This window comes from Orbicella faveolata, unplaced genomic scaffold, assembly GCF_042242905.1.
Source record: "Orbicella faveolata isolate gen_17 unplaced genomic scaffold, um_ofav_v1 contig_34, whole genome shotgun sequence".
In the NCBI taxonomy this organism is placed as follows: domain Eukaryota; kingdom Metazoa; phylum Cnidaria; class Anthozoa; order Scleractinia; family Merulinidae; genus Orbicella; species Orbicella faveolata.
Genome location: NW_028301563.1, coordinates 27743809 through 27769034, shown reverse-complemented (window position 1 = coordinate 27769034; position 25226 = coordinate 27743809). Strand labels below are relative to the sequence as shown.

The 25226-nt window shown below is 40.2% G+C and overlaps 1 protein-coding gene and 1 pseudogene across 3 annotated transcripts in view; both read left to right on the top strand.

The window, feature by feature from the left end:
- LOC110055381 (protein argonaute-2-like) overlaps positions 1-25226 on the top strand; it is a 61085-nt gene that overhangs the window by 16638 nt on the left and 19221 nt on the right. Inside the window, exons 12-13 of one of the 3 annotated variants that reach the window (XM_089270652.1) lie at positions 7225-7401; positions 7508-7951. The exons of 1 other annotated variant lie outside the window; for it this stretch is intronic. In XM_089270652.1, the coding sequence (XP_089126778.1) occupies positions 7225-7401; positions 7508-7633 (303 nt within the window). In that variant the 3' untranslated portion in view covers positions 7634-7951. Of the gene's footprint in view, positions 1-92; positions 2895-7224; positions 7402-7507; positions 7952-25226 lie in introns of those variants that run through there. One more of the 3 variants, XM_089270651.1, reaches the window with a different exon arrangement.
- LOC149105583 (uncharacterized) lies at positions 14456-15196 on the top strand (annotated as a pseudogene).

The following is a 25226-nucleotide window of genomic DNA, read 5'->3' as shown; positions in this document are numbered from 1 at the left end:
TTTTGAGGCAAGATTTTTTATCAAATTCTCTACGTACCTCTTCGTGGCCTAGTTTGTTTGTTTTGTAATTCCTCTCGTGTTTAACTTTTTAGGAGCGGTGATACTGTAGATTTGGAGAAGTCTGCAAAAGCCATTCAAGTCAGCGACAAAATGAAAGGAGTGATGTATTTTACGTAACGAATCGACACGACAACACTCCACTCTATTTATAGCTAAGGTTATTAAATTTAGACTGCCCAGGATATTGATGCAGAGATTCAGTTGTTATCTAAATCATAGATAATAGAGGGAATGGTTAGCAAACCTGGTATAGCTCTTTGTTGTATATTTTCGTTGGCTATTTTGGGGGTTGACTGCCCAAAACCTGGCAAAATACATAAGGTTGCTATGTGTGCTCGTACAACTGACCATTAGAAGCATACCGATTATTGTGACGATAAGGTTTTCTCGGTAAGCTATTGTGACGATTAAGTTTTTCCTGCAACACTGTAAATTTCGGACTGAACGGACACTTGAACTGACAACTGGGGAATCTAACTCTGGAGAGCACTGCTTGGCTGCGGGAACGGAAATTCGTCACGATTTCCTGGTACACGAGGATCTACTTCAATGGTCTTCAATACGGACGTCAAGGAAGAGACATAACTTGGTCCAACAGTAGTTTATTCTGCACTCTAACGTTGAGGGTGAAACTGACATACTCGGCGGAGTAGCCGCTGTAAAATCGTAACGATGTAGCCGATGTAATCGATGTAATCGAAAAAGCTTTACAAACGCACTTGCTTATATATCATCCTTTACACGTCAAGTGTTTATAATATGCTAATGTAACTTCAAGTATACAATACGAGCGGAAAGTACTTAATTAAGATAGCGAATTCTAATCAACACCACGAGGCTTCCAAAATTAAAAATAGAGTGCTAGGATTAAAATTACACAGGCTGAGATTAAGATAGACAAACTTAGGAAATTAAAAGTGAGATACTTGAATTTGAAATTCTGAATTGGTGTTACCGACAGCAAGGAAAAATTATCCTATGAATAGAAAGCATTAAAACTCCATTAGTGAAAAGTAGTTCAGCTGGCTGGTTTCTAAGGGAGCGGAAGGTAGATTTTAATAATGAAAAGAAACTCAAATGACCCGATAACGAACTACTTGTTTTCTAAATGAAAGTTAGTGAAACAGCGTTGCACACGCTCAGGTGTACAAAGAATCGGCAAAGTACAAAGTAGAACAATAACTTAAGATTTCTAGCTGTTAACTGAAAAGAGGCTACCGTTAGGTTTTTTCTATAATTTTCCAAATAATAAAGAATTGTCTGTGGAACGGCGAATTTTCTCATAACATTATGTAATTCATGCATAGTCAATGAGCATAAAACAGAAGATGTGCAGGGTCAAAGACCATAAATCTTGTTTGCTTCTTTTTTGTTTAGCGGGTTCCCTCTGTTAACTATGTCTAAATGTGTAAATTGTGAATTACAAGGACAGCATATAGCAGGCCAAAAATCCAAGTAATCACATGCGTAGAGCAGTGCGTAGTGTTAAAACGAACTCGACAAAATAAATGCAAGAACTTCTGACTACGATATAAACAGAGTTTAATTGACAGAGATCAATGTTCCATACAAACTCAAATGAAATGAATCACGTGCCAAGACGAAGGTAGAATTAAACCACGTGCTGTAAGCTTAGCCGTAAGTCGTATGATGTAAACCGATGCCGGTTCGAACTGAAATACAATAACGAAAATAGAAGCTAACGTAATTTGGTTTGCACACGCACTGAAATTGACTTGATAGAATAGACGAGTAACAGTGTATAGAGAAACTATGGCCTAATGCCGAGTAGAAGTTGACGCAATGAAATCTGCACTTGAACTGACCTAACCGAGGAAAACCTCGTGGATATATCTAACCGGAGAACACGTACGCAAAACCTAGCGGTTATGACTATTTCCCTAACGGACATAGCAGCTGAGGGCTGGTCAACCACAGTAGATTAAATAAGTAAGTAAGGCCTTGTTTGAAAGTGACAATTACTTGATAACATCTACGGTAAAGTAAGTTCCTGCGACAAAAAACGAATTAACATCACGTTTCAAAACCAACATAAATAACTTGATTTCGATATAGGGCTCCAGCTTTAAAACAAAAAGCAGAGAAATAAGAATCAAAATACGTTGACTTTGTCTCTAGTCATAAACAAAGTTGAAAGACCTCCAAAACTCACCAGGCTTATTAGTTATAGCGCAAGCCTCGGCCATCTCGATCGTTAATAACTACTTATTAACCGAGAGTGAGGTATTTACGGGAAGATCTTAAACCATGCCGTATTGAGCGAGCAATAGCGAGGTCAATATTGCAAAAGGACCGAGCGTTCAAGGTTAGCACGTTGTTTAATATATAGCTTTTTGCTCAGACCTTCCAGGCCCGTGATCGGCCCTTGGGCATTACGGGAGAATTACGCCCCACACTTAGTCAATAAGAATTCGCGTTAGATCGGCTAGAAACGCAAACCATGTAATAATATGAGCATAATTAGAAGATTTTACTACATGCGTTGTTTTGTCATGTTAGTCACCGAAGAGCGCCTTTTGTTCCTACTGTTTTTTTAACCGCGATTTTTTTAACAGTTAGTTTTTGCTATAAAGTTATGGTTAGGGTTGGCTCTGGGTTACTTGTAGTTATCTTTTATTTGGTCCGGGCAATACTAATTATGAATAATGCATTAATGCATTTTTAACTTTCTGACTGGTTGACTGAATCGGTTTTTAGCCATTATACCTATGTTTGATCGTATAGTAGAAGGCCACCGAGAAATACCGGAATTATTCATCGGAACTAGCTAGAGCTTGATAGAAACATTAAATCGAAAAGACTTCCGTTACTAATTTCGTCTGGGTCTTCGAATGTCTCCACCGAGCGAGGAAAATCGAGAAGTGGTTCACCCATTCCCACCTCCGAAGATTTTTTTTTTTGGCAGGCCGCTTTTCAGGAAAAGACCTCCGCTAGAGGAACGTAACGAATGAGTTAAACCAGCGAACGGAAAAGACAGCACTTTTCTAATTTTATCTACAAGTGCATCCCAGAAGATACTTTGACGCAGGGGCGAGATTAGGGGGAAGGTGCAGGGGGTGCGCACTCCTCCCTGGGATAAAGTCCTCTTCGTATTCACTTTTAAAATTTTGTTTACCTCACCAGTCAGTAACGCCATTCCTTAGTGGTGCAGCCCCTCCTAAGAGAAATCCTGGATCCACTCCTGTGACGGCTAACTAGTGGCGTTACGTCCTGAGCACGCGAAGTCAGAATAAAATCCTTGACTTACACCTCTAAGCGAGACGACAAGCATCCCTTACATTTACAGAGGAGAGTCTCCAGGGCGGGAGGGAATACAGGGAATGTACGGGGACCAACAAGGATTGTGCAAGGGGACTTGCCGTTTGCAAGTAGGAAGAATAGGAGAAAGACGAAACAACTGACCTGGAAACGCACGGAGAAGAGAACTTCCTGAAGATTATAGCGCAAGGAATCGCTGGGCAGAACTAACGGGAAAAGCAAGGGAAAGAAAGTTGATGTATAGTCTCCTCATCGATGACACAAGTTATTAATGCCGAAATCGAGAATTTATCTATTAAAAAAACCTCGTACACTCGGGTAAATTAAGGCATGGGTCAGCAGTTATATTCCTCAAAAAAGTTAGGGGGTGGTCTACCTTCTGAGGCTTTGTTCATAACAATATAAACTTTTGGTAGACAAATACATCTCCTAAACTGATTATTTTTGACCTGTCGAACTTATGCAAATTAGGCCACGTGACTTGATACGGCCAAAAAATCGTGGACAATTTTTAAGCAAGAATGGGCGCAGTTTGTAAAAAGAAGATTTCAATTGAACTGGTGCAGGACAAGTCCTAATGACAACAGCAAAGGAACTATGCCTGGTAACTAATGAATATTTCATTGCTTTGGAAATAAACTGTTTCTTTTACCAGTACTCAGTCTCCCAATAAACGTTTCCAAGCGCAGAAACGATAATTCTAATGGCCCTAAAATCATGAAACTAACATCAAAGTTTAAGGAAATAATAAAAGTGTTCCCATTTCACAAAAGAGATATTTTGACTTTAAGAGGTCACGTGACATGACAGGAGCCCACTGTTGTGAAATATGAGAGAGATAAAATGACGTAAGAATTCTGTTTCCTTAAAGTGTTATAGTGTGCACAAAGGTTTTCAGTGGCTTTTGTCAAAGTCAATTCGAGAAGACTGACAAAAGACACTTCAAATAAACCAGCATCCTCATTTTAAACCTAACGTTCAGCAAAAAGCCAGATGTAACCGAAACAAAAACAAACCAAAACAAAGCAAAACCGTTTTCAATGCCTGCCCTCAAGAAGGAAAAACACTAAGGGAAGCCATCAAAAGGGTCCTCCAACATGGCGGACTGAACAGTTATAAGTGGCTTGATGGGTATTGACGACCAACCAGTGCTGAAAGATTGAAGCTTTTACTTAATCATTTGATTAGGTGGAAAGACTGTTTTGCAAATGGGCAGAGGACCTGTCCGAACTACAGCTTATCATGGCTGTTTTGCCAGAGAAATCTGAAGATCTTTACTCAGAGATTAAACGAATTGGCGACAATGTGATTGGAATTCCAACCCAGTGCGTTCAATCAAAACTTGTGCAACAAGCGAAACCTGAAATCTGTGCCAATATCTCTTTGAAGATAAACTCCAAACTAGTTGGAATCAGTCAAGTTATTGATCCGTCAGAGAAGTCACCTGTCTTTAGATAACCTGTCATCATCTTTGGTGCTGATGTAACACACCCTTCTCCCACTGAAAATGGGATTCCATCTATCGCTGCTGTTGTAGCCAGTATGGATAAAGATGCAACCAAATACTGCGCACGGGTTCGAGCGCAGAGACACGAGAAGTCAGGAGGTGCTCAGGAAATTATTTAAGATCTGGCAGTCATGGTGAAAGAGCTTCTTATCGAGTTCTACAAAGCCAACAGGAAACTTAAGCCGTCCAAGATCATTTTCTACCGTGATGGAGTCAGCGAGGGTCAGTTTGACCAAGTTCTTGTTCATGAAGTGCGTGCTGTTCAGAAGGCTTGTATGATGCTAGAAAAGGAATATCCCCCAAGAATCACTTTTGTTGTGGTTCAGAAGAGGCATCACACAAGATTGTTCTGTGAAGACAGACGAGATGCCTCAGGCAAAGCTCAGAATGTACCTCCAGGCATCACCGTGGACAGTGGTATAACACACCCATAAGCGACCACCTCCGAAATTCGAAAAAGTGGTCGTACGTAAAGCTGGTCGCTTACAAGAATGAGCTCTCGTAAGCGGCCGCGTGGTAAGACAATCGAGGGTGGTGGCGTAAGCCCCGGACAAACGATCGCAACATTTCAACGCAACATATCGCAACATTGTTGGAAGCAAAATGTTGCGCGCTTTTGATCACCCTGTTTCGATGTCCTGAGTATTGTTGGGTAAAGTTTGAAACTGGTCAAATTTTTCATGCAACATTTGTGGATGTAGCATGATGTTCTAGTCGTTTGGCCAGGTTCGTGCAACAATGTTGCGCCCGGGAATGCGCACTAGTTCGATTTTCAATACCCAGCAAGTCGCAACACGTCGCAACAGGGTGGCCAAACGCGCGCAGCATGTTGCACCCAACAATGTTACGATAGGTTGCGTTCAAATGTTGCGATCGTTTGGCCGGAGCTTGCAAATCCTGGGCGAAGAATGTTGGGATATGTTGTGTTGAAATGTTGCCATTTTTTGGATGAAACTTTTGGAGAGCTTCAGAAACTCAATGATTCGCAAAGATAAAACAAAAGATTTATGTTTAACGGGTGTCTTTATATCTGACATAGACACGGCTAATTTTTACGTTCAATTTTTTTTTTTGACAAAAATAACCATCAGCGCAGTGTGCATTTTTATTAAAGTGTTGATGTATATGTAAAAGATTCTGAGTGGTCGCTTACAAGAGTTTAAAAACAAAGGAAAAGTTCAGTTGGGTAATCCAAGAGAGTGGTCGCGATCGCTTACGGCGCGGTCACTTGCAACAGCTTTTCACTACAAAGTTTAAATCACAGTTCAAACGGGGTTTCACAAAGGTGGTCGTAACCAGAGCTGGTCGCTTACGAGATTGGTCGCAAGGAGAGCTTTGGCTGTATGTAACGTTTGGAAAAGTTTTTTTTTGCTACTTTAACTCAGTGGGAAACTCCAAGTTGCCTAACCGTGGGTTGTGATGAACAAGTTACTTTCTTTTTTTTAAATTTATTGTAAAATAGCGTATTACAAATAAACCATGAAATTAAAAAAATCTTAGGTAACGTGCGTTTTGGAAGATTTGGATCAGGATAAATATCGATTTGTGATCCAGGATCACTAAGATCATGGTGTATCAAATGACCTGGTGTATTTGCTCTGGACAATGATTCCTTGGTTCCTTTGATGCGCCATGATCCGAGTGATCTTGGATCACAAGCCTTTTCTTGGTCATCCTAAAGGAACGCAACATTAGACCTGCTGGTAAAGACCCCTGACACTCATCAACCAGTAATCTAATCAGTTTGTCTGTCTTTCTGTGTCTGCTTTCTTGTTTGATTTTTGTGTATGCCTTTTTTATGCGTTTCCCTATCTATCTGTCTGTGCGTCTATTCTGCTTGTCTGCCTAACTGACTGACTGTCTTTGTCTATCTGTCCCCTCTAAACGCATCCCACCTGCTTATCTTTTTAGAAGCAGCCGATCAGTTCATTCCCTCCTTTCCTTGCCTTTACATATTAACTTAGTTTCTGCTGACCAAGTTGTTTACTGGTAATATAAACGTTCTTCTTCTTCCTTTTTTTTTTTAATTAAACTTTTAAGATAATTTCCCTCTCCTCCCACAGTCCTTCTCCTCTTATATATTTTTTATATTTTTTTTAAATAGTTTTATTTTAAATTGTAATTAGTTAGGAATTGTAATTAGTTAGGAATTTTTATTTTATACGACCACATCAGCTCTGCTAAAATGTTTGATTATTAAAATTTTATTATCATCATCATCATCGTCATCATCATCATCATTATCATTATCATCATCATTTTTGTTAGACATTAGCTTATGCATTACCTAACTGTAATCTTTGTTTTAGACCAGGTATTTACCTTGCTCAGACTTTCAGGCTGTAATTTTACCGTGAAGGTTATTGGTTTCTCCTCAGGGAACAAGCCGACCCACACACTATCACGTTTTGTACGACGATAACGCCTTCACAGCAGACGGTCTTCAACAGCTCACTTATCAGCTATGTCACGTATATGCACGGTGCACTCGCAGTGTCTCGATGCCAGCCCCTGCCTATTATGCACATTTGGTAGCATTCCGAGCTAGACACCAGGTATTTTTTTTTTTTTTTTGTGGCAAGATTTTCGGCAAGTTTTCTACTCTCGTGACCTTGTTTGTTTGTTTGTTTGTTTTAATGGTTGTCGTGTTCAACTTTTTAGGGGCGGCGATACTGTAGATTTGGAGAAGTCTGCAAGAGTGTGGAGGCAACAGCCATGCTTTTAAGTATAGGATGCCAAAAGTATCTAAGGACGTTTTTAAGTTTTCTTTTTTTCCTAGATCAATAACAGAGTGGAACCTACTGCCCGCTGACTTAGTAAATTGCAAGTCATTATCTGATTTTAAGTTAAATTTAGGAAAACACGTGAAATGAGTAAAGTAAATTGTACTTAAGAATTATTTTTTAATTATCCTTTTTATCTAGCTTATGCATATGTGCATATATGTTTGGTACAGTTGATGTGATGTCTTGCGGGACTTTATCAACTAAATAAATGTAGATGTAGATGTAGATGTCAGCGACAGAATGAAAGGAGCGATGTATTTTACGTAAAGATTCAGCCGGATAATTCTGTGTAAATAAATGTAACTTGAAATATCAGGAATAGAGAAAAGATGAAAAGATGGAAAAATAGACAGGTAATAATACATGAACATTATCGTCATCATCATCGTCGTTGTCATCATGAAATCCTCATCATCGTCATCATCATCATCATCATCATTGTCCTTTTCCCTACAAGGGAAATATGACCTTAAAATAATAGTACATTAAAATGTAAATGCTTCGATAAAGAGATCAGTAGCGACTGTTTATAGGAAGACATTTCCCGATTTTTACAATGTAAAATAATAGAATACTAAAATAATGGAAACAGAAGACGAGAGACAATACTGCACCAAAATACAAGACTCCCAAGCAATGGTTAAACAATATGATCTGATTTGTGCCAGTGTCCGGTACCCGGAGAAGGAGCTGGGATTTTTTTGATAGTGCTGTTGAGTTTTTGTCAGACTTACAGTGGAAAACGAAGCGTTATGTAATTGTATTCAGGTTGTAAGTACGAACATTAGTTTACATAGTTCTAATTCATTAATATATATTAACTAAAAGAGGACTTTAGATTAGTTTAGAGATGGATGCATCACGGAATGCAAGACAGCTTCGTGAACATCGTTTCTTCTGAGTACTGATGGCACAGTTGTTCGAAATGCGACTTTTACTAACCCGGCATTAAACGGCAATTTCCTATTGTGTAAACTGGAATTTATCTGCTAATTTTCAGCCCAAAATTGAGTTTAGCCAGCATAAAATCAGTAGTACAAATGCAAGAAGTCGCCAGTGAAAACTTGTAAAATTATACTAGTATTTAACATCAATCCTGATTAGGAAAACCGGGTTAATTATTTTCATAAGAAAAGTAGAATTAATGTTCACCCGCATATCTTATAATTACTGCTTGCAAACTGACTCGTAAGCAATGTCTGTTTGTCAGGTTGGAAAACTGTAGCTGACGTAGCCATGGGCGCCTGGAGCGACTTCAGTTGCATTTTGCGTTTAAATAGAGCCTGGGCACGAGTCAGGGTTACGTCTGAGTCTGAACATTTTTTTTATATTTTGTAAAAGCTTTTTAAAAAGATACAAATTCGTATCAGATAAGAGTGCTTCAGGGTCATTTTAACAGTAGCGATTCTACAAAATGTTGTGGTCCGTGATAGTGTTTGTTTTGTTTAGCAAATAAGTTAATATGTAGATTCGAGTTTCTCCCAGGATAAACTGTCATAAAGAATACAATTGTCTCTAATATTTATAGTGAATTAAGGATACATTTAGATTATATGATTGCTGTTGAGAGTCAACAAGGAAATATTTATTTTGCATAGAAATATTGTTTCGCTTCGTGAATGATTAGGTTGTTGAGAAATTTTAGGCATGGAATTTAGAATATGATGCACGAGAAGACCTTGGCTATTAATAATTACTAAAAACTACATCATTGGATGATGCAATTCGAGAGTTTTCATTGGGTTAGCCATCATTGGTTATGAGCCATTATACCATGCTCTACAACTATGGTAAGCGTATGCTTGATTTTTTGGGGCGTTTTCATTTTTATGTTAGTTTTTTTTTTGTATATTTTGGGGGCGTTTTTAATAAAACGATTGTTCCACTTGCGCTTGTTGAGTATGAGATGATGATAGCAAACTCGGCGCAACGCGCTTCGTCGGCTATCTACCATCCCATATCCAACGCGCGCTCGTGGAATAATTTTTAAGGTGGTCGAACACAGTTTTTGATACCTGTGTTTCATTCCCCTTTTTCTCTAAAACCCTTGATCCTTTGGTCGCCAAATATGGCAACATGCAAGTTAACAACACAATTTTTGGTCTTCTAAAAGTAAAGCCGACGTTTGTGCCGTTACTATGGCAACATTTAGGATTATAAACAGGCCTTTATAATCGGATTTGTTTATTTGCGGAAAATCTAGTCATTAGGTTTTCTTCATCATTTACATGCAACAAGCTTGTAACAATGCTCACAAATTAACACTACTTTAATGGTAGTTCAACAGAGAGATTTTTACTCGTGCCTTGTTGAAGGGTAACTGGAGTATCTAGAATTTCCTTTGCTAAATTTAAATGTTTTTCAATACGCCAGTTACTTATTTCGAAAAGTATTTTGTAGCCAAATTCCGTGAAATTCTAACGAGTTGGGTTCTTTCGGTAACAAAGAAAAATTCTGAGAATTGCTGGGTTCTTTGCATCACAGCGCGGATTTAACCCCCTCCCAGCGGTAAACAGGTGCAAGTACACCAATTTTGCTTGGTTTTTCGTTAAACTTTGCTTATATCCTTGGATTACTGTCTTGATCATTTTAGTTGGGAAAAACTGACAAAATGTAAACAAATTATGACGTCATAATTAATGATGTCAACAACACGTGATATATGACGTTTATAATTTCATACTACAAACCACATCAAAGATAGAGCACGACTAGGAGAACAATGTACTGAAAACCGTTTGTCAACATGACAAATATTTTATGAATTATAACAATTTAAATTAATTTCAGTGTCCCCCCCGAACTATACTTTTTCCTTAAATTTAACCCTCTTGGTTTACTTTCTTCAGTTTTCGTTGAAAAATGCTACGAATTCGATAAAATGAAGATCTTGGTGTACCAAACAATCATCGTTTTAGATTTTTTGTTTTCGCCTTTAGAACGATAATTTATTCTCTTAAATAATCGATGGCGTAACTTTTTGTGACGTCACACAATAGTTTTTGGTTGCTTATAAACGCATGAATAACTTCAATTTGGATTTTTTCAGCTATACCCGTTCTTTTCATCACAAGCAATCAGCCTGCAATATAAGTGGAGTTACAAACACGAAAAAGAACTTTCATTCGAAAATTTTATCTCAGGGGGATCACTGCTTTACTGAATGAGCATTCCTTGAAGTTCAAATTGTCATATCTCCTTTAATATTTCAGATATTAATTAAAAAACGGTTTTCAGTTTTCAACTTCTCTCATTGCCCTCTTTTAAAAGCGTTAAAACAATGTTAGAATTTCCAAACTTTAAATTAAGAGTATGGTTCGACGTCATCGACAATGACAATGCCACTTTTTTTGTCAAAAAATCTGGACTTTGTCCTTTATCCACTTGCCAAGTTTGATAATGGTATGTCAAGTTTATTTGAAGTTATGCTAAAATGAGCACTAGAAGACTAAACCATCAATACACTGTTCAATCGTGAAGAAAAATAGCTCTGATAGCGATGACATTAATTTGAGCAAATAAAATGATTGCTGTATCGACTGCTTTTAAGGGTCCTGAGGTTTCTCACACTTAACCTCAGTACAATCAATTATACACCTAATATTTTCAAACCTTCCTTCCAAGACCTTGGGAAGGTGTTGCTTTATAACATCTTTATAGGGCCAAACTTTTGGTAAACTGCCGAGGATTACAAACAAGTAATTACTCCATGTATTTACAATATCAGATACTGTGGATGTAGAAATGTTAAACCTGAATTCTAAGTCACGTTCAAAAAGACCCAACCTAACTCGAGTTAGGAAGAGCCAAAATTCATCTATAGGCTGCAGAGTACGTTGGGCACCAACTCCTTTACCCGGGAATTTCTTCCCAGTTGCATTGAAACATGGAAATGGAACATTTGAAACAAGGCCAGAAGCATCCCTTGCACTGATACTGAATAAGTCAAGTTCGCTGCATTGGGTTCAATGTACTGCCAAAATGCCACAAGTGTCTCGTAGTCAGGGAACCCAGTGTAGAAATTTATATCTTTAGGGCTTGTGCTAAACCTTTCGAGCCCAAACCTAAAAATGTATTCTTTCTCCGTTGCCTTAGAAAGTTCTTCTTTCAAACGCTAAACCTCAGTTTTCAAGTTCTCCACAAATTCTCCAAGGTTTGGAGGACCAGCGAACTTCACTATTTTGCAATCTAGAAGCGACTACATTAAAAGCATCGGCGAATCACGGTCTTGTAGAATTTTTTCATTGAATGTTTTGCTTCCTCTGTGTGAGCACGAGAAATATTTTCAGCCCGTATTTTTAAACGTTCTTCTCTCAGGCTTACCTTTTCTGGTGCCCAGTCAAGTATAGAGGGAATTGAACTTTATTTAAGGTCCCTTCTTTGGCCTGTAAGACCAACTTTGAAGTCGGTGGGACGGAAATGGAGGTGGTACGCAGCTCTTACAAGGTTCGCTCTGATTGGTCGACGTATTTTTAGGATTAAAAAAATATTCAACCAGGAGTGGACTAATTAAAAATATATTAAGAAATGAACACCAAAAAATGAATATAGAAGGAAATATATGAAGAACCATTTTGATGGAAAACTGTATCAGGAAGGTAGACAGAACGCATACGTTGATTTTAGCTAGGCTAGCCTTGCCGTTCTTTGTTACTTTTTGGAAATAAAAGATACTTCATGCAAAGATATAAAGTAAAGATGAAGATTTGCTCTTTTTCCTCCGGCGCCACTGCAGATGCGCTCGGGAAGAACTGCGAGAAACTGACATTCTTTAGTTGAACTCATTGCTTGTGGGGTACCCTCTTAACTTTGCAGCTAATAAATATTGCTATGGGAGGCTTCGTCTTTTTTCTTTCGATTCTATGACAGATGTCGATATCTTCTCGCTTAAAGTTGACGTTCAGGGCTTCTGCGACTTTCAGAAACCGCCTCTTTGTCGTTGCAAACATTTTCTGGAATGCCCTCAATCTCGAGGGAATTTTTTTCTTGAATACTGTTCAAGCGTGTCCATATTTTTGTAAAGCTCGTCGATTTCTTCTTCCTGTCGACTTTTACACTTCTTCCACGCTGTTGCTGGCTTTTTGCTCATGGATGGCATAGTCTTTCATGAGCTCAAAAGGCAGGTTAAAGGCAATCACTCACTCACTCACCCACCCACCCACCCACCCATTTCAGCCACTCAAATTCGTGAATTCGGTAGTTCCCAGTCCTTGTGAGAAAGAGCCACATAATAAAGTTGGATTAAACTTTTTTTTCCTTCTACCTCCCCTGCTAAGTATTGTTTTTGTCCCAAAGACTTCTCCGCATATGTTTTGCATGTTTTATGGGGTACTATACAGGCGAAAATTTTTGTCCAACAAGATCGCGTAACACGGCATGGAGGTCGAAGGTGACTTTTTGTTCGATCTGTAAACAGGGATTCCTTCGTGGGTTGAAAAATGGGAAGTTATTACGCTAAGGAACACTTGCTGCGACAAAACGATACCTGCATCGGAATCTTAAAAGCTACGATGTCTATTGACCGTGGTCCGTGGACGAATCGATGGAATCGTGTAAAAATGTGTTATTGAATATTGTGACCCGAGGAGGAATGAAATGAACGCCGTGTCATCTGGGAGCTAAGGTAAGCCTCCTTGTTGTATCGTTTCTTTCTTTAAAAACAATGACTATAAGAGCACTTTTAAACTAGTAATTAGATTCTTTCGCTCGGAAACCACTCGATTCCGAAAATAGTCATATGACAAAGCACTGTCATGGAGAGCTGTCGTTCGCCATTTTGTGTCATTGTTGGGTGTTAGTCTTTACAGAGTTGACTTGTGTCAGTTGGCGATTGATATTATCGATCGGTTCTATGGATGTAGCTTGTACTAAATATGCTGATAACAAGTCTCTCGTATATTCGGGGACAAAAGCATTATCCCAACCCTCGACTGGCCAGGGTAATTCGCTAGGCTAGGAGACGTGGAGCTTCGTGTAGCGATATCCGGTCACTTCGTTCCATGGTCACTTTGTTCCAAGTCACTTCGTTCCATCCGTTGGTCACTTCGTTCCAAGGGAAAACTAAGCACGTAAACTGCTAATCTTTTTTACAAGCTAAGCAAGTAAACTTCTAATCTTACAAAGCTACTAAACACCTTAAGCGGATAGAGTCCTTGGACTGTCTGGTATCCTGTCGTTTCGTTATATCTCGAAATCGTTTTTATACACATGCAAAGTCGACTCGCTATACATCTTGAGTCGATTCGATACAAACTTGTAGTTCACTTATAAAAGTAATGAAAGGGTTTTAATCTTCGCATCGCATCCGACAGCGATCAAAAGAATTGTATTACTCAGTTTCCCGCGGACAAATACAAAAAACTTCTTGAGGGTGAAGGAAAACAAAGTTCATTAGGATCCTAACACTCCATAATAAGTTGTTATCTCGATTAACAAGTCTGTTTTTTAACAATCAGTTAAGCGTCTCTTAAAATGATGATAATTTTTTTCGTCTATTGATATGCAAATGTTTACTAACAAGTTAGCCCGCTCACCCACCCGTAAAGTGTTTCCTCATAGGTCCGTTAAACTAATTTCCGTGCTAATTGTTTATACAATTAAAGATTTCTCCAATCAAATGGCGTGTTTCCTTCGAAGTCCAAATTTCGATCCTAGTGATGTGTATAAAAGGGATCATTCAATTGTGGATACTCATATTAGCTTATTCAGCAACCATTACAAGTGAATCAAAACGCTCTATACGTTACGATGTCTTCCACCTACCTTACGATGTGTATATCTTGTCAGCAACAAGTTCGACCTCGTCTAGAAGGCCTGCAGTGTGATGGCTGCCTCCGTTGGCAACACCGCACTTGCGATACGGGCGTATCACAGCCCGAATACTGAGAAGCAGTTAAAACCGGTGTGACTATCGACTGGCGCTGTTTAGCATGCGACACCCCTCAGGCTGAGAGTACCGCCTTAAGTGAGACCTCCGCATACGCCGAACCTGACGCTGACTTTAACTCTGAGCTTCCTGACGCTGACTTCAACTTACCTGCCGAAGTGGCCTTAGACGAGTCGTCCTTAGCTGATTCGCCTCGGCCTACAATCGGCTTACCGCCACGACCGCGGGACTTACAGCTACATCAGAAAGATGATGGCCCTGCCGTTCCTGCCAGAAAGGGAGATAGAACCCATGTTCGAGATGCTACGCAGGGAGGCGTCGGAGCCACCTCCCGAGTTCGTCGACTACGTATCCAGCACTTGGATCCACGGAAGCACCCGGAGCCCGAAAGATTGGACTTGCTACATGCAGGCTGTCAGAACCAATAACGATGTTGAGGGTTAGCACCACGGCCTAAATCGACGAGCATCCGGACGAGGACAGCTTCCCATGTACCTGCTGATCCATCTTCTTCACAGGGAAGCTAAGCTGACATCACGTCAGATCCGACTGGTGTCCGAAAGGAAGCTGAGGAGAATCCAGCGACGAAAATACAGAGACCTACAGCAGAAAATCTTTAAGCTTTGGGACCAGTTCGAAGCCAACGAAAGATCAGTAAGACGGCTATTGACAAGTTAATAAAGTATACCAAATAAATGGAGCCACCAAATAAATGAAAGCAATGACCAACGCGAGAAACCTATTTTAAATAGATAATTAATGACATATATTAAAGATATATACAATAAAAACACTAACGCGAAAAAGACTGGGCTCCACAACAATCCAAGATGGCGGAGTAACTCGTTCGTAAAAGAAGATTCAAAACATACCAAGCATTCGTTAACTTCTAATTTTCGGAAAATCTATTGAAAATTAAAGTTTAGTGAAGTGTATTAAGCCAGCGGTTGACATTATGAGCATGCGCACTTATGCGCATTCTGTTCCATGTGCTTCGATTGCAATAAACCAAATACATGACAGTGGCGACGAGGATGAAGTCGTAGGAAAACGTCGAAAATATGACTGCTATCGGGAAGATAGAGAGTTTTGATGAGACACAAGAGAAATGAGAAACTTATGCGGAACGTGTAGAACAGTTTTTCTTAGCAAACAACATCGATGAGGACCGCCAAGTGCCAACCTTGTTAAGTTTGATCGGCAGCAAAACGTACACATTGTTGAGGGACCTTCTTTCACCGGATAAACCAGCCACGAAGAGCTTCCAAGAGATCGTCACGACCCTTCAGCAACACTTAAGTCCTAAACCATTGGAAATAGTAGAACGTTTTCGTTTCTACAAACGAAATCAGCGAGAAGGAGAAACCGTGTTGGCCTACGTAGCAGAACTGAAGAAACTAGCGACTCACTGCAATTTTGGCGCGAACCTTAACGAAGCTTTACGGGATAAATTGGTCTGTGGCCTTCAAAATATACAGATACAAAGGCGTTTGCTTTCAGACGCAAAACTGAAATATTCCTTCGGAATTGCACAGTGAGCTGCACGCAGAACCTCGAGTTGACAAGATCTCAGATAACAGCAAACCACCGCCACCGCCACCGCCACCGCCACCGCCACCGCCACCGCCACCGCCACCGCCACCGCCACCGCCACCGCCACCGCCACCGCCACCGCCACCGCCACCGCCACCGCCACCGCCACCGCCACCGCCACCGCCACCGCCACCGCCACCGCCACCGCCACCGCCACCGCCACCGCCACCGCCACCGCCACCGCCACCGCCACCGCCACCGCCACACAATTGCAGATTCAAGGACCGGACATGTTATCATTGTGGGAAGGTGGGCCATATTTCCAGAGTTTGTAACTCGAGACGACAAGGTAAGCCAAAGCAACCACCCAAAACACCACAAAACACTCAAGTTCATACAGTTCAGTACGGTGAAAGTAATGGATTTGAAGATGTGTTAGGAAGCATGAAGATACACAATGTGAGGAAACCGAGCAGTAATGTAATCTGGGTAGATCTGAAAGTAGAAGGGAAACCGTTGAAAATGGAACTGGACACAGGCTCGGCTGTGTCGATCATTCCACATGATTTGTACAAGGAGACATTTAACGACAAACCCTTGCATAAAACGGAACTAATGTTGAAAACCTACACGGGGGAAAACATTGTTCCACGGGGAGTGCTTAAGGCAAATGTTGAGTACAAAGGTCAGCAACCCTTACTGTTGGATCTGTATGTGGTTAAGAATAAGGGCCCGGTGTTGATGGGAAGGGATTGGCTCTACAATATACGCCTGGATTGGTATGCTATTAAATCATTGAAAGCTTCACAAACCCCACCAATTGCTAACGAGCGTCTCCAGACCATGCTAGACAAATACTCTGATGTTTTTGAAGATAAACTTGGAACATTCAAATCAGCTAAGGCAAGGCTAACCCTCAAATAAGATAGCCAAGCTCATTTCTGCAAAGCTCGTGCCGTACCTTACGCCTTGAGACCCAAGGTTGAAGAAGAACTGAGAAGGCTTCGGAATGAAGGTATTCTCACGAAAGTTGAGTGGAGCGACTGGGCAACGTCCATTGTACCTGTCCTAAAGAAAGATGGGTCTGTCAGAATTTGTGATGATTACAAGGGCACCGTGAACCCAGAACTACAAGCGGAGCATTGTCCTTTACCCCGCATTGAAGATATCTTTGCAAAGCTTAGTGGTTCGCAGAAATTCTCAAAGATTGACCTTCGTCAGGCATACCACCAACTAGAGATGGAAGAAGATTCCAAGAAATACCTCACCATCAACACACACATGGGTCTGTTTCAGTACAACAGACTGGTGTTTGGCATCACATCAGCACCTGCAATCTGGCAGCGCGCCATTGATCAAGTGCTGGAAGGAACATCTCGCACAAGCTGTATCCTTGATGATATGATCATTACTGGCAAGGATGATGCAGAACACCTGGCTAACTTAGAAGAAGTTCTGCGACGGCTTCAGCTTCATGGGTTGAGAGCAAACAAGGCGAAATGTGCGTTTTTCAAGGAGAAGATAACTTATTGTGGACATGACATCGACAAAGATGGGCTACACAAGTCAGCAGAGAAGGTAGAAGCAGTATTGAATGCGCCACGTTCAAACGATGTAGTTGAAGTGAGATCTTTTCTCGGGCTAATCAATTACCATCACAGGTTCTTGCCTAACCTATTGACAGTAGTACATCCCCTGACACAACTTTTGGAGAAGAATCATCAGTGGAAATGGACAGAACAGTGCGAGATAGCATTCCACAAAGTGAAAGAAATGATCACGTCAGAGCAAGCTTTAACGCATTATGATCCCAGCCTACCACTAAGGCCTGCTTGTGATGCATCCTCTGTCGGTATTGGAGCGGTGCTGTCTCACGTGATGCACGACGGTACCGAGCGACCCATAGCTTTTGCTTCAAGGACGCTCACCAAAACTGAGCAAAAGTATGCACAGATTGACAAAGAAGCCTTGTCAATAATCTGGGGAGTAAAGAAGTTCCATGTGTATTTGTTTGGCCGCTCTTTCACATTGTACACAGATCATCAGCCCTTAACGTCAATCTTTCATCCGCGGAAAAGCATCCCTGTGGTCACTGCAGCTCGATTGCAACGTTATGCCTTGTTCCTGGCGGGCTATGATTACACCATTGAATACAAGAACACTAAAGTTCACAGTAATGCCGATGGTCTTTCCTGCCTTCTACTCGTAAAGGAATCCAGAGATTAGGAAGTTGTCGACCTTGTGGGTGTATTTAATTTGATGCAGTTTGATCCACTGCCAGTCACAGTGGATAACGTTAGGCGAGAAACACAGAGAGATCCTGTTTTGGCTCAAGTGTATGAGATGACCAGTAAAGGTTGGCCACACAACACTGCTCCTGCACTCAACCCCTATTTTGTTTGCAAAGATGAGATCACATTACAGTCAGGCTGTCTGATGTGGGGAATAAGAGTCGTAGTACCTCTAGAGTTGCGCCCTCAAGTTCTCGAAGAACTGCATCAGAGACATATGGGGGTCGTGAAGATGAAGGCCCTCGCCCAAAGTTACATCTGGTGGCCTGAAATCGACAAGGAAATTGAACTGACGGTTAAGTCCTGCTCAGGTTGCCAACTAACACAGAGAGAGCCCAGTACAGTACCGGTACACGCATGGGATTGGCCTTCGTCCCCCTGGCAACGAATTCACATTGATTTTGCAGGTCCGTTCCTCAACAGCATGTTCTTGGTGGTAGTGGATGCACATTCAAGATGGCTAGAGATAGAGAGAATGACTAGTACAACCTCAGAGAAGACCACTGAAGTCCTTCAGAAGTTATTTGCCAGATATGGAATACCAGCCCAGTTGGTAAGCGATAACGGGTCGCAGTTCACATCAGAAGAGTTTCAGCAATTCCTTAAGAGAAACGGAATCAAACACATCACGTCAGCACCTTACCACCCTGCCACCAGCGGGCTGGCGGAACGCTTTGTGGGGAGCTTCAAAAGTGCGATGAAGAGCAAAACTGAAGTGTAATCCTTGAATTTAAAGTTGGCAAGATTTTTGCTGGCTTATCGGAACACTCCCCACTCAACCACTGGAGAGCCACCATCCCAATTGTTCTTGGGAAGAAGATTACGCACTCGACTGGACCTTTTAAAACCAGATCTCAGCGTCCAGATAAACAACCGTCAGATAGACCAGTCTGTCGCCAAGGGTGGTTCTGTAACACGGCATTTTTCCATTGGCCAGAGAGTAATAGCACGAAATTACGATGGAAAATCAAAGTGGGTACCAGGTACTGTGCGTGCACAACTAGGACCCCTGTCTTATGAAGTGGAGATTGAGCCTAACTTAGTTTGGCGTGGACACACAGACCAAATCAAAGATTCCAATGTTCCTGTTGCAGACAACCGTACACCAGTTATCCAGCCGTTGCTGTTCCCGCCCCCAGTCGAGTACCATGGTGACAAAGTAGCTGAGCCACCTGAGCAGACAGAAGCCCTCCCACGGGAAACGGGTTTTCAGCCATCCAATCCAGCGGCTAAACCTTCAGTTAGCAGCCCGCCGAGCCAGATTGAACATGTTCCTGTTAGAAGATACCCTACCAGAGAGAGGAAGCCCCCAGCCCGACTGGACCTTTGAACATTGAACTGCCCATTTCTAGGGCTCTGACTTTATTTTTAAGAATAGCATGTTGTGTTGAACTTTTGGGGTACGAGACTGGCTTAAGGGAGAGGAGTTGTGGTGTATTGAGCCAGCGGTTGACATTATGAGCATGCGCACTTATGCGCATTCTGTTCCATGTGCTTCGATTGCAATAACCCAAATACATGACATTTAGTAGCTTAGTTTACCTTTGGAACGTCGAGTTCCCCTCTCGCTGGGACTTAAATGCCACAATTGTGGAAAGCGAGACTGTCAAATACTACTCAAAAAAATGCGCAACAAATGTCAAATAATCTATACAAATTAAAGTAACAAATGCCAAATAACAAATGCGGAACAACTGCAAAAGAACAAAAGCAGCTCTGCACTGCATAGTCTTAATCAATTTAAGGTATCAGCATAACCCATTTGACCATACGCGCGCGGTCCGCTCTGGCGTTCGTGGTTTTAACAAAAACCCACTACTAAACAGTATACTTATTGGAAGCTTAATAACTACAGATTATCACCCGACCTGTTTAAAACGGTAAAAATTTACCGTGTTTCGAAAATGTGAATATGTTTACAAAGCTTTACGAACCCATGAATCAAGGTATAAGCCCGCTCAATTTAGGGAAATGATTCTGGCTAATGATTTTTTTTGGACTTTGCAAGACCAGTTACTCCGATTCGCCTCAAATTTTTAACACTTCATCGACTGATGTTGATGCAAAGGCAAAGATGCTGGAAGAATGATGATAGCTGGGTAAGAAAAAAATGTTGCACTGCTGATTCTAATTTTGTACAATCGATCTGCCATTCAACTTGGTCCACTTCTCTTCGTCAATCTCCTCTGCTTCAACAGATTTTCGCAACAGTATTTTAGCGCTTGCGCTCATTTCGGCTTGCTCGCTGGCTTCGTGATCGCGATCGTTGTCGAGTTAATCCAGCAATTTTTCTTGATTGTAAAACGACACTCTTTGTCGAAAGTGTTTTTTGCCTTCTTTGGCCTTCCTTTAGCCGATGAAAACTAGGCTCGATTTCGGCCGCTTTCTCGAGTCCGGTCTACGTTCCTCCCCGAGAAGAGAGGAGAGGAGACGAGCGCGGGCTACTTTCCTGAACAGCGGCTTGTAATCGAGCCTAATGAAAACGGGCAAGATCGTTTTTTCTTCTTCGAAGACATCCGGGACTAATTATGGCGCGCGAATCGCGTGTCTTGATGTCATGTGACTTCTTGCCTCGATAATTAATTCATTTGACAGCACTTGTCAACTCTCAATAAAGTAATTAATAGGCAAAAATCTTTCTTGCGCAATAACTAGCGGCAGATATAATATTTTTTCGTGGAGTTTTTTTTTATCTTAAAGATTACCTTAAGATTTATCCAACGACTTAAAAAAGTAATATTATGCAGAATGGCAAATTTTCCCCTTACTGATACCTTAAATGAAAACGAAATAAAGGTTAGTGAGAGAGTTAAAAGTGAAATAAGCAGACTAAAAACACAAGCAAGCCTTGTGCCTATAGCAGTGTCACACTGAGAATTCACCCCAAACAAAAACAATCTTGTTACAGAATGTTAGATCTCTCCACCTCCACAAAGATGATGTGCGAAGTGATTACAACATTCAAAAAGCTGATGCCAACATTTTTGTTGAATCAAAGCTTTGCTTGTCAGATAGGGATGATGCATATCAGCTTTGTGAATTTATGCTTTACAGAAATGACTATAGTCAGTCTAACATAAGAAATTGCAATGGAACTGCTGTGAATTGTACTAAAATTCCATACAGATGTGACTTTAATAATTTGGAAATTACTGTTATGGTTTTAAGCCAACCAATTTCAAATATTCATGCCATTGGTATCTATCCTTTGAAAACTTAAGTTACAATTTCTCAGTTAATTGATGCTCTTACTCATCTTCACAATGCAGTATTAATAGAACCTACAATTCCGACAGTACTGCTTGAGGATTTCAATATTTATATAATGCAGGCAAATACAGAACATAAGGTTCTAACAAAATATCTTATAACGGTTACAGTTGATTAACCAGTATACTACATGTACTGACTACAGTACACGGATAGATCATGTACCACAAAGTGTGCAATCAGCAGGTACCCTTGAGTCCTACTACAGTGATCATAAGCCTATTTATATAAATTTCCATGAAAGCTGTTTGAATATTTGTTTAAAAAAATTCACTATGTGTATCATATGAGATCGTTATAATTGATTTAGCTAAATATAAGACTTTACATACCAATAAATATCTAAATGTATCAAGCAACTATTAATGAATCACATATAGAAAACAGTCAGAACAGTTATTGGCAGAAACAAAGAATGGTTTGAATTTCCTGTGCTTTTCATGTTCCTAAATTGCTAGTCTTTATAGAGATATAGGAATAAATTTTCCAGGTAAAAGGAATTATTTTGGCTCTAATGTTTCGTGAAGCAAAGTATACCATTGATAACTGGCATTTTCTTTCTTAAACCCTTTCTAGAAAAGCAAGAAATATAACTTGGACACCACATTTAGGTAAGTGCAGCTGTAGCTTATTTTTATTGGGGTTGGATGGGGGTGGGGGGTTGGAAGGACAGCAAATTAAAGATCTCCATGTATAATTTTTCTGCACTCATTTCTTTACTCTTTTAACATATGTGACTATTATCTTTATTTGGTATTGCAGGTGAAGTTGTATTATTGTGCATATACAAATAACCCGGATGAACACGACAGTAACAACTACAGTATAATATGCAAGTGACAGAAAGCAGATGTCAATATTAACAACACCATTTCTGATGCTATACGTGTTTATCAGCTGCCAAAAATAATATTGAAAGACTTTGTAGAAGCTGGCTTTAACAACACAAGTCACCCTTAAGATTTCATGGAATTAATCTGAGAACTACAGATGGATGTGGAATACTCCTGCTTACAAAGAGAATAAGATGCTTTCAACACTTGTGTCAGCTGCCACTTAAGCTGTTGAAACTCATTCTTTTTGCAAAAGATATTGGTTACAAGCGTACATTTAAAACCGCACGTATAATGGAAAAACTTTTGAACTTCATGTCGGTTTCTTAAAGTCAAGAATGCAACAAGTGAAACCAACCTAAACTCACTATATGTGTCAAGACTCAGAAATTAACTGATAGCTTTACAGTGGAATACAGAAATACAACTTCAACTTAAAATTAGCCTCTCGATATCATGTTCATATACATGAACATATACAGAGAGTTACATCAGTCCTTTTTATTTGGACTACAATTAAATGAAACTACTAGAACCCATCATAGGGGAACACAAAAACAGCATGTAATAATCTGTCTCCATTAATTAAATTCAAATCTTACAATGTTTATTTGAAGTATAAGCTACCCTAACTGTTCCAGCTTATACCTGTTGAATTTTCATTCAATTCTTAAAATAGTTGTTATCATGCTGTACACTTACTACATGTGTCTCCTGCTGCTGTAAAGATTTTTGTAATAAATAATTGCGTTCGACGATAGGAGAACGCATTCTAATCCCGTCATTCCCGCGGGTTTATGTCCCGCGATTTTCCGCGACGCCAGATAATTTCAGGATTTGGACGCCATCTTGGACTGGCTATGTGGCACACATGGCCTCGGTCTGATGTGATGCCTTGCTTTGAATAATGGCGAGGTCTTACATCAAGTGCTACCCGTGCATTTCCAAGTGCTATTCTTCCTTCGTTGTGCTACGTAGGAATCGTCGCAGTTTTCCCCAAGGTTAGTGAAGTTGTGTTGATTTATTTGAACTATTACAAGCGAAAATGCCTAAAGGTACTTATCTAAGTACCAGAAAGCTGAGTAGTGCTGTATTTTCTCCGAAACTGCGTGGGTAACATATCGATTTGTAATCTGTGTCGTCCTTCAGGAGTCAGCCGCTTTTCTCGGCGATTCAACTTCTCTGTGAGAATAAAGTTGCAAGGCTCGACCGTAATAGCTCGAATAAATCAACACAACTTCATTGACCTTGCGAAAGACAGTACATATTCCAACGTAGCACAACAAACGACGAAAAGGAAATGGAAATGCACCCCACTCAAGGAATCTCACTGCAGGTCAGCTTAATGGGCTCTTAATTGATGTAAGCCGGATGTAAGCTTGCATGCAAACTTAAGTTAGAAACGTTCACATTTGGAAATAAAGTTTAATGTACTGTTATTCTTTTCTATAGTTATACACAGTACTTAACCTTGCTAAACGATGCACCGTTTAGAGTAATGTGACATTTGATGCCAATAAAGGACAAAAGTTGAACAATACCCCCAAAATACACAATTTGGAAAACCCTGGCAGGGGAATGACATAAACGGGCTTTAGTATGCGCTGCTGTCAAGGGTATGCTTTTCCAGCAGTCTACTTTGGGTATAGGAATAAGGATCTGGCAAAACAGTCGGGGATCTTGATATAAAAAGAATTGAGTTTCTGATTCCTTTTATTATACATGGTGTGGAATATTATTTAGTATGAGAAGGTATTTCTGGTACCCAACCTACAATCAGATGTCCAAATACTAACTGAATATCCTCTGCTATATAAACCCCCAAAATACCATGTTCCTAGCAACACAGCTGTTGACAAATTGCTAGAGTACCCCCTCCTCCCCCCGGGTATCGAATGCACTTCACTGATATCTAATTATTACTAGTTATGTAGTATAGAATGATTTTACCAAAGAACGAATTCAGCCACCTAAAGGGTTTCAAAAAGTAACCATATTTGGACATCAGAAGCTATGCATCACATTTGACTAGAATATGTTTATTTTCCTGTTTTTCACTGCACTACTGAAAAGAACTCTACAATGATCAATTTCTCTTCTCTTTCTATTCAACTACCTTTTCTACATTCATCCAATAGAGGCCTTTCCTAGTTGCCTTTTGCCTCTGTGTCAAAACGAGCCTAAGTGGGAAACCATTCATATGACTTTTTATTTATTTATTTATTTATTTATGGATTCGTACAAGTACAGGTGCTTAACAATAGGACACAAGTCCCCTACTTGGTTAATACACCCACACCCAACCCCCTAAAAAATATCCCGAAAAAACCCTTCCCTGACCCGACTAAACTACAAATCAATAATCTAAATCACACAAATACAATCTAAAATATACTAATCAACTTAACAAGTACAGACAAAGAAAATATTAACACGGCGACACTTAGGACAAATTAATTTAAAAGAACGAAAATTGTCACCATCAAAAACATTTAAAAGTCTAGTAAAATAAAATGACTTAAGTTTACTTTTAAAAGAGCTTATAGAGTCTGAATCCTTGATATTTTCAGGTAAACTGTTCCATATCAAAGTTATTCTGTTGAAGTAAAAGTCTCGGAAGGAAGACGTACGACAAACGTTAGTCTTTAAATGCAGCCCTGATGAAGCACGGCGCGTGTTGCCCTTTAGAAAAGAAAAATAATAACTAAATTCACGAGTGAAATCTATATGCCCATGAAGGCACTTAAAATAGAAAACTAAGTCAAGATATTCTAACCAGTA